The sequence below is a fragment of the Manis pentadactyla genome, chromosome 1, assembly GCF_030020395.1.
Source record: "Manis pentadactyla isolate mManPen7 chromosome 1, mManPen7.hap1, whole genome shotgun sequence".
Lineage (NCBI taxonomy): Eukaryota > Metazoa > Chordata > Mammalia > Pholidota > Manidae > Manis > Manis pentadactyla.
Window position 1 is genome coordinate 235,240,720 of NC_080019.1, and position 9,780 is coordinate 235,250,499.

The following is a 9,780-nucleotide window of genomic DNA, read 5'->3' on the forward strand; positions in this document are numbered from 1 at the left end:
CGGACGAGGGGCGGGCCTGCAGGGAGGCGGGGGCCGCGGGCCGGTGGGGCTGTGGGTCCCGGGGGGCTAGCCCGACTCCGGGGGCTCCGCTGGGGCTTGTGGGGAAGGCTTTAGGCAGAACGGACTCTCCGCGGGGTCTCTGAGGGTCCCCTTCAGCCCGAGAGCTCGGCCCTGGGCCCCTGGAGGCGGAGAGGGGTGCTTCGAGCGGGGGGTCTCTCAGAGTCAGGCGGGGTAGGTGGGGGTCCCTGCAAAAATCCTGTCTTCACCCCAGGCACTCAGAATAGATTCACGCTGGAACACAGGGTGGGGCAGTGGGCACAGGAGGGGAGCAGGCTTGGCTCACGCTGAGCTTTGGCCCCCATTTCCTTATTTCTAAAGGGGTAGGGGACAGCTGTGTCCCCCGGTAGGTGGGGCCTGGGACTTTGTGCCCTGTGGGAAGGGGTTTTAGGGTAGTCCTGTTCTTGGGGGTGGGGGCGGGGGCCCCTCTCCCACCCGTGCCTGCTTCCTTCTGAAGGCTTTGGGGGCCAGAGGTGGGTGTTGGGTGTTAAGGCCCCTCAGGCCCAGCCAGCAGGGAGCTGGGGTAGGCCTTGACCTTGGGGGTGAGCTGCAGTGGGGGGGTTACAGAACAGCTGTGTGCCATGCTTCTCCACTCTGATCCGATTAATCCCATGGCCTCTGCTGTTCCTGGCCAAGCTGGACCTCCCTGTGTCATGTCTGCCCCCTCCCTGGTACAGGAGAATGCCTTCAGAGGACAGGCCTAACTCCTCCCCTGCCCTGGGCTGGGAGTCAGGACTTACCTGGGTCAGGAGGGCCCTTACGATCCTGAGCCTCCCTAGGGGCTTGGAACCTGCCAGTGCTTCGGGGTCAGGAGAGCTGTAGGCCAGATCTCTGGTCGGCTATGGACATCTCAGAGGTTCACAGAAGCCATTCGCATAGGTGCTCCCATTAGCGGTGCCTCGGGGACCAGGCCTGGCTTCAAGGTCACCCAGCCTGCGGGTCGTGGGGTCCTCAGTCCAGACTGGAAGGAGCAGAGGCCGGGCGGCTGCGGGAGGCCAGGAGGAGGCGTGATGTGGGGTCCCTTGGCCACGCCAGGTGGAGCCAGGCAAGGGGAGGGGCTGCCTGTTTGTCAGGCTTGGGCCCCCGCCAGGGCTCACACACCTTTAGGCCTTTCCTTCCACCTGCCAAATCTCCCACACACCCCGTGGTGGCCGGGCACCAGCAGCCAGGACGGGGCTCTGTGAGCGGCCGGACACCTTCTCGCAGAAGCTGGAGGGAACGTCCGCGTGCGCAGCCGCAGTGTCGGGCGGCCCTCCCTCAGCCTTCAGTCGAGCCCCCACCCGACCCACCCCTACCCCTGCCCCGTCTTTGGACACTGAGGCTCAGGCCCAGGAGGCTGCCAGTCACAGGAGGGGAAACTCAGGGTCCTGGGGTGGCTCAGACCCTACTCTGGGGGCCCAGCAGCCCTTTGCTTTCCTGCTTTCCTGCCCCCCTCTTCAGTCGCACCCTCTCAGCCCTGAGCTGGGCAGCACCCCCAGCACCCAGCCCCACTGGGCCCTGAGGCCTGCCCTAGCAGTGAGGCCCCACCTTCCCCGGCCAGGCCTGCCAGAGCCCAACCTCTGCATCCACAGGGCCCCTGGACGCTCTCCGGGCTCCTGACTCACGCCCCGCTGGCCTCCCTGACCTCCTCCCACCACGCTCCTTCCCCAGGCAGCCTCTCTACCTCCCCACCAGCCCATGTGGCCAGCGCGTCCTGCTGTTTGCAGAACATGCCAGCCTTCACTTCCCCATGTGCCTCTGCCCTCCCGGCTCCCCATCCCATCCCGCTTCCTTGGCAAACTCTTACTTGTCCTTCAACACCCAGATGGGAGATCAGCCCTGAGAACCCTGCCCGAGCCCCGGGAGGAGCTGGCTCTTCCTGCACTTCCCGGGGCTGCCCTCCCACGCCCCAGCCACAGCGTCTCCAAGCGCACACCAAGGGCCGTCCAAAGGCCCTGCCAGGCTGGGGGGCGCAAATCAGAAGAAGCCTGATGGAGAAGCAACTGGTGCGCTTGGCTCTGCCAAGGGGAAGAAAGGCACATGCCAGGGTGGGGAGAGAGAGGGCACTCCGCGGGAGGAAATGCTGGGCCACAGGGAAACATGTGTGAGTGTGTCCCCGGGTGGAGGGCTCTGTGCAGGGCAGGACACTTGGCCAGCAGTCGTGTTGGGTGTTTTCAAGGCCTCACAGGAAAGGGTGGTCCTCACCTCCACACCCCAGCATTGCCAACCCATGCCCATGGGCTTGGGACCACAGCCCGCCAGGTGTGGTGTCCAGGAGGCTCCTCCCTGGGCGCAGGCAGTGGTTTTCTTGGCGCACTACAGGGCGTGGAGTGCAGAGGGGGTCCCTAGACAAACCCTCCTGTCCAGCTCCTCTCCTGGCCTAGGTCCCCAAAACTGGTGCCCCCATAGTCCTGGCATGCCCTCCCCCTCTCCCCCGAGATCTGACCCCCAGCTTCTCTGGCCACCGGAGCAGCTTAATGAGCTCAGGTCACATGGACTGTACTGCTGCCTGTAGGGAGGCCCGGCCAGGCCCTGACGTCAGCAGCATTAACCGTCCACCAGGTTAGACCCGCTAGAGCCAGAGCTGAAGGCTGTCAGGCCCTCAGGGGCACCTTGAGGTTGCACGTCAGGCAGGGATCATGGTGGCTAGAGGTGCCCCTGACCTGCAAGGCCCCCTGAGAGACGGCCTGCCCTGGGACAGCTGTCCAATCCTCTGCCCTGGACTGTGAATCAGGCACTGGGCACCCCTGATCCTGCTCCCTAGGGTGTGATTGCACTGGTATGCTGAGTAGGGTGAGGAGGCCCTAGGCTTGTAGACTCAGGGCACCAATACTTGCTGGTCATGGAGGCTTGAGGCCAGGCAGAGTCCATGGAGTCTGGCCCTGAACCCCAGACCCTGGGGCCAGAACTGTGTGTGGGAGGCGACTCTTAGCAAGGTGTGGGTTTCTCTTTGCCCCTTGCCCAGGAAGGCTGGGGAGTGATCATCTTTCTTTCAAGACAAGGCTCTGTGTGGAAGACCCCATGAGCCCACAGCTCCTCGCCCTCAAGCCCACCACCTCCAGCACCTCAAAGCCTCCTGTCTGCTCCCCCTTCCCTCTCAGTCCCACTGTCACTCTCCGCTGCCTCACCTCCCACCAGCAAACTGCTTGCCAGAGGGTTCTTAGTGGAGATGAGCAGCCAGCTCAGCCGGGCCGAGACCACCCAGGCCAGTGGGGGGTCCTGACCCCTGGCCAATCCTCCACTCGTCCTCTAAGCAGCACCAGCATGGCAGCCCACATGTGTCGTGGGCTGCCTCACCCATCCAGTGCCCCCACCTCCATGTTCAGGCCTGGGCACCCTCCCCTCCCAGCTCTGGCCGCCTCGGGTCAGGCTCACCGCTGGACACAGGGAGTGCTGCCACACGCTGCCTCCTGCCCAGTGCCAGGGATCTGGCTGCCTCCTGGACTTCCCCTCAAGAGCCACAGGTCCAGACGCAGTCCACTCAACATGCCTCTGCAGTCCCAGATCGGGGGCATTGCAGGCACGTGGCCACCCGTACACTTCTAGACCCGTCACTGAGCCTCACCCCTTGCCGAACCTGGCCTCCTAGGGCAATGGGGACAGAAGCCTTCCTCATGACCCCCAGCTCCACTCTCCTCCTCCCCCATGCCTGTTCACACCAGCCCCCCAGAAAAATATGTGCCCTGTATACAAGTTGCCATGAAAAATTTTATTTTTTTCCCGAGAAGCAAATTTATAAAAAATATCATTGATGATTTTATTTTCATTAAAGCTGGGGAAATAAAATTGCAAGTTGTTTTAAGTATAAATAAAATACTTAAGCTTAAAATAATATCATGAGTTATAACATACTTACAATTTTTTGAACTACTTTAATGTTCTGCAAAAAAAATTTGACCATTAAAAATACATAAGAACATACATAGCAGACAGTTTTCCTTTTGCTTCAGGCTCCAATATGCTCTGCAGCTCTCTTGGGTCTTGTCTTCATGTAAAATTTTGATATTTTGTTCATAATGGATTTTTTTGCAGGAATTTTGCTTTTTAAAAGTATTGCATTAATAGATTATCTTGATTACTGAATTTTTTGGCACCACCTCGACTTTTGCACCTGAGGTGAGTGCCTCTTTGGTCTCACCCCAGTTTCAGCCCTGCAATTACGTCCTAGCTTCCAGGGCTTCTCGAGGAAGTGGAGGCCTTCAGGGTGGCACCTGCCCACTGTCTCCAACCCTGTGTCACCCTGTCCTGCTCCCACTCCACTGAGCTCCCTTTACAAGCCCTTGTTCCTGGGCCTTATACGTCCTACTATCTCTGCCAGGATTGGTTTCAACTCAGAACTCCCTCTTCACCCAAGATCGTCCCTGTAGACATTCCCATGGCCCCTTTCCCCCAAACCCCTCAAGAGGCACAAGTTGGTCCCATGCCCCCAAGAGTACCCCTGCCATGTGAAGCCAGACGCTCCTCCTGGGAAAGGCTGGGTCTCTACACATCCAGTCCGGCACGGGGCACTGAGTAAATGTCTCTGATTTGTGATAATGAGCGCCCTCCCCCCCCCACAGGAAAGGACAGGCAGGGCCTCAGGCAAAGGTGCATTGCTGAGTCTGTGCATCTAGCTGAGGGGCATGTGGATCAGGCCCTGCCTGGCCTTGTCATCAGTGCAGCACAGACCCTGGCCCGCGGGCATCAGCGAGGACTCAGGGCTCGGCAAGGAAGTCCGGAGCGGGGGTTCGGGGACAGGGGCCTTTGTCCCTGACAGTTTACGCATAGTCCCCCATTTTCCTGCCAAGGAGTGGGTCCTGAATGGAAAGGGTGAGAGGGGCACGAGGGTCATCTGGGCTGGCTTGTGACCCCACCTGAGGTGGACCCCTCTGGGCACAACCTGGGCCTCCGTCCTGTCCTGAATCCTCTTCCTGTGGCTGATCAATAGGAGCCGGACTCTGTCCCCAGCCACCCCTCGGGACAGTTCAACCATTGGCCACAGCTGGGTGTCAACAGTACCCTCCCTCAGCAGACCGTCCCCATGGCTGGCCAGCCTGAGTACCGTGGGTGGGCGGCTGAGCAGCACATGGATCTGGCGTCCAAGGACAGAGGGGGCAGAGCCCAAGGGGGAAGGGACTAGAGGTTCCTCTGAGCCTGGTGTGTGGGGAGGGGTCCAGATTGAGTCTCCCCCTGGCACCCAGGGGCTCCCAGGCCCATCCTCACCCACTAATTCATCTATATGAGCTGGCTTGCACCTTGGACCCCTGAAGGGCAGTCCCTGGCCACTGGGTGGACGGGTGTCAGACTTGTCACATGGAGGTGCTAAGGCTGGGATGAGCCGATGGTCAGCAGCAGGCCTGACCCCTGCTGCTGGAGGAGGGACCGCTGCATGCCCCCTGCCCTTCAGGAACCTCTGGGAGGGAGGCTGTTTGCTGGGCCCAGACCCACCCAGTGAGTGACAGGCCCCCAGAGCAGGAGAGCTGCTGGGAACCAGCCAGCCGGGCCCTGCTGAGTCACTGTGAGCCCCAGCTGCCCCAAGGCCTGCCGCTCCCAGCTGGGGCTGGCTGTGGTGGGTCCTGGAGGCCAGTGCAGCCACGCAGGGCTGAGGCTGGGGCAGGGCCAGCGCCTCAAGGGAGCAGGGCTCAGGGCTTCGTGGCTGGTGGGGCCCAGGAGTCTTGGGGGGTGATGGGGCTCTGTGGGCTGGGATAGAAGGTGGCTAGGGTTACAGGGCCTCAGGGGCCCACATGAGCACAGGTGCCTGTGAATAGAAAAAGGAACCGAATCAACATCCCTGAGCCCCAGAATAACTGGGCTTCATCCGAGAGACATTGTGGAGGTGGACTTAGAAGCAGTGAGGCCTGGGAGTTGGGGTCCAGAGAGTTAATGGGTGGGGAGGGGCTGTGGCGGGGCCTGGTGGGGAGGGGGTCCCGCAGCCGCTGTGTCTGCGGAGCTGGGGCGAATGAGGGGGCAGGGACGCCACAGAGAGGTCAGTGGGTGCTGGGGAGCGCGCGGGGGACTGAGACCAAGGGGTGTGGCGGCCGCCTCAGAAGAGGCCGCAGTCTTTGAGGTTCTCCTTGATGATGATGTCGGTGACAGCGTCGAAGACAAACTTGACGTTCTGCGTGTCGGTGGCGCACGTCATGTGGGAGTAGATCTCCTTCACGTCGCGGCGCATGTTGAGCTCCAGGAACTGCACCTTGATGTAGTTGCCCGCGTCCTCATACGTGTTGGGCCCTGCGGGGAAGGTTCGGGCTGCTGCGAGCGGGCGGGCAGGGGGCTGGGCCGCGGGCCCGGGTGGGGCGGGCAGGAGGCCGGGCCGCGGGGGCCGGGGCGGACCGGGCGGGCGGGGGCTCACCGTCGTAGTCCGGAAAGCAGATGCTGAGGTGCGCCTTTTTAATCTTCTCGAAGAAGACGTCCTTCTTGTTCAGGAAGAGCACTATGGACGTGGTGGCGAAGTAGCGGTGGTTGCAGATGCTGTTGAACAGGTGCAGGCTCTCGTGCATGCGGTTCTGCGGAGGGCAGGGGCCGTCGGGGGGGCGCACGCCCGGCCGCCGCTCTCCTCGCGGCTCCGGGGCGCCCGGCCCCCTCCCTCCGCCCCGGGCGGCCCCCGAGCCCCGCCCGCGCGCGCACCACTTCGTCATCCTCCACGAGGACCATGTCGTAGGCGCTCAGCGCCGCGATGAAGATGATGCAGGTCACGCCCTCGAAGCAGTGGATCCACTTCTTGCGCTCGGAGCGCTGCCCGCCCACGTCGAACATCCTGCAGGGCGGTGGAGGCCCTGAACCCACGCCTCGAGCGCCCCCCGCCGGCCGAGGCCGTGGCTGGAGGCCTCGAGGGACGGGCCCCCGCGGGCGCCGCGCCTTCGTGCGCGCAGGGGATCCGAGGCGTGCCACCGTCGGGGTGCGGCCTGGGGACGGCGCGGGGCGCGGGGCCGTACCGGAAGTTGAGGTCCTTGAAGGAGAACTGCGTCTCGATGATGCCGGTGGTCTTGACGCGCGAGCGCAGCACGTCCTGCTCCGTGGGCACGTAGCCGGGGGTCACCAGGCGCTCCAGGTCCGACAGGTAGCTGCGGGAGGCCGGCGTGTGGGCGCGGGGCTGGGGGCCGCGCCCGCCCCCGCCGCGCCCCGGCCGCCCGCGCGCGCGCACTAGCCGGCGGAGTCGTTGAGCTGGTACTCGGAGGCGCGGTCGAAGCAGGCCTGGATGCCCGAGTCCTTCCACAGCCGCTGGATGATGTCCGACATCTCCTTGGGCATCGTGCCCTCCTCGATGGTGTCCGCCATGTGCAGCAGCTTCCGCGCGTCGTCCTGGGGGTTGGGGGCGGTGGTTGGCCACGGCCGTGCAGGGCCGGCCCGCGGCCGCGAACAGACCGGCCCCCCGCGCACCTGGCGAGCCGAGTCCCCGTACTGGATGTTGAGAGTGGTCATGGCGCGGACGATGGCCAGGATGGACTGCAGCGTGTTGCCGTAGATGATGGCGATGAACTCCAGGCACTCTTCCAGCGAGTACCCGTCCTGGTGGATGATCCTGCGGCCGGGCGAGCGGGGTGAGCGCCTCGCGGACAGGTGGGCAAGGACGGAGCCGCGCGTGCGCTGCCCACCCCCGGGGGCCCCGGGCGGCGGGGGCACTCACTTCATCTGCTTGACAATGGTGCTCTTCCCGGACTCGCCGGCGCCTGGAAGGAAGCCCCCTCAGAGCGGCGCCGCCCGCCCCGCGCGTGCCCCATCCCCGCGCCTGCCACCGCGCGGCCGGCCCGCAAGGCCGCCGGGGCCGCCCGGGCACCAGCCCACACCCGAGTCCCATCCTTCCACTCACCCCGCTTCCAAAGTAAGGCCCGGACGCTCTGGCGGGAGTGACAGAAAAGGGCCGGCGAGGCGGTCAGCGACCTCCGCGGCGCGGGGGCGCCTCCCGCCAGAGCGTCGGCTGCATATGCGGAGACCAAAATAAAGACTATCTGGGGCGCCATCTTGTGGGGAGTTCCGGTAGCGCATGCAGGAGGCGTTCGCGCCGGGTCAACCCCTGCTTATCACCTGCGTTGCAAGGGGAACGTCTCCAAGCAGCTCAGAGGAAATGAGCGCCTCTGGGTAGGAGAGAGGATACAGCTGACGCCCCTCTCAGCCTGTTTGCAAGAGGGCCTTGGGCACAGTTAATGGGATGTCTGGTTTAACCTCTGTCTTCTGTCTTCTGGGGGTTCTCTGGCTTGGTCCCTTTGCCCACATTCAGCTGCTCGACTGGACCCCGGAGAGCCTTCTTCCCCTTGAGGGGCGGCAGTGCGTCCAGGGCTCGGCCCCGTTCCTGCCACTGCCCACGGGACATGGATGTGGCATGACTCCCTGCTGGCTCTTCTACCCCCGCGCCCCCTGTAGCTGATTGGCAGACCTGTCATCAACAAAGCCCTGGGACCTGAGGGCTGTTGTCAAGGATCGGGGGGTAGTAGTGGCTGCACACTCCCAGGAGGACCGTGGCTTCTCCTTCCCAGGGAGCAGCCCTATTGTGGGGTTCCCTGCCTAGCAGGCCCACCAAGCCAAAGGCCTGGGCTTGAGGGAGCCCAGACAGTGTGCCCTGCACTCACACCTGTACAAAGTGTGGTGGGCACACACTTCTCCGGAGGGGGGTGTTGCTGGGAGCTCCGTGGAACACCCGGCCTTGGGGAGCCCAGGCACTGCTGCCGGGCTTGGCCAGGGCTCCCACTCTGTTCCCTGCCTGTCACAGGCTCATTCTGTGTCCCAGGTCACCCCGGCTTCTGGCCCGTGGAGGTGCCCACCAGCCCGCCCTACCCAGAAGCAGCAGTTTCACCGTTCGGGCGTCTTTCTCAGCATCTTCTCGCAGCTTCTTTTCCAGCTCTCTTGAGTGCTTCTCCTCAGCGCTGGCCCCAGCCCCCATGGTGCTGGCAGCCGGGGAAGGAGCTGGTGGTCAGCTGGCTCTCCTGGGTGGACGGGGTCCCCAGAGCCAGGCTCAGGCCAGCATCTAGTCTGCCTGACACGCTTCTGGCCCCCGGGCTGGCAACCAACTGGCTCTGCACACGCCCTGGTGGGGCTGCTTAGTGGGATTTAGGGGCTGGGGGTTCCCAAGAGCCAATCAGAGACAAGGACAGGTGTATCCAGCTCAGCCCCCAGCCCTTCTAATCGGGCTGGTGTGGCCCCAATCCCCCAGCTGCTGACTCTGCACCACCTCCTACCCCGCCTTACCTTCCAAGAGAGACTGGAGACAGTCTAGCCCCTGCCCCAGGGCAGGGGGACTTGTTTGGCGGGGTCCAGGCTCAGAAAGGGCAGGAGAAGGCCTGGGGAGGGGAGGGGAGGCGTGGGGAGGAGGGCAGTGGGGGAGGGGCCGGCAGCAGGGACCTGACAGAGAAGCATTCAAGGGGCGTCTGCTCCTGCCTGCCCTGGGCACGGCACCGTTCCTGGTCTTGTAAGCTCACACTGGCTCTCCGGGGAGTTCGCATCGCCAGCCCCCTTTTCCCAATGAGGAAGCAGAGGCTCAGAGGGTCATACAGTGCGGGAGAAGGGAGAAGGGCCAGGTTCCATGTTCTTCAGGGAGTCAGGAGAGGTGGATGTCACATTCGCCCCATACAGAGGTCTGGATCAGACCCGGGCAGACCTCTACATGCCTCCACTAGTACAGTGGACTTGGGTGGGCATGCGTGTCTACTGTATGTGCCAAGATGGCACCAAGCAAGGCACAGACATGACACGTTTGTCCGTGTATACTCATGTGTACACGCTTGTCATGCATGCCTTTGTCAGAGCCTGTATTGTGCGTAGGCACAC

At 63.4% G+C, this 9,780-nt stretch overlaps 1 protein-coding gene across 6 annotated transcripts; it reads right to left on the bottom strand.

The window, feature by feature from the left end:
• Positions 1-12: 12 nt before the first annotated feature.
• GNAT1 (G protein subunit alpha transducin 1) lies at positions 13-9,291 on the bottom strand. Of its 6 annotated transcripts, XM_036878080.2 has the most exons (11): positions 8,791-9,291; positions 7,646-7,688; positions 7,399-7,540; positions 7,163-7,320; positions 6,954-7,082; positions 6,646-6,775; positions 6,371-6,524; positions 3,412-6,249; positions 1,844-2,054; positions 798-1,042; positions 13-291 (listed from the first exon to the last, which is right to left on the bottom strand). In XM_036878080.2, the coding sequence occupies exons 1-8, from the start codon at positions 8,894-8,896 to the stop codon at positions 6,059-6,061; spliced, it is 1,053 nt and encodes a 350-aa protein (XP_036733975.1). In that variant the 5' UTR covers positions 8,897-9,291; the 3' UTR covers positions 13-291; positions 798-1,042; positions 1,844-2,054; positions 3,412-6,058. The 6 variants fall into 6 exon arrangements, with proteins under 6 accessions (XP_036733975.1, XP_057343332.1, XP_057343337.1 ...); XM_057487349.1 differs by having other exon boundaries at positions 6,954-7,320; positions 7,399-8,905; XM_057487354.1 differs by having other exon boundaries at positions 16-291; positions 6,954-7,540; positions 7,646-8,905.
• Between the last annotated feature and the right edge of the window lie 489 nt (positions 9,292-9,780).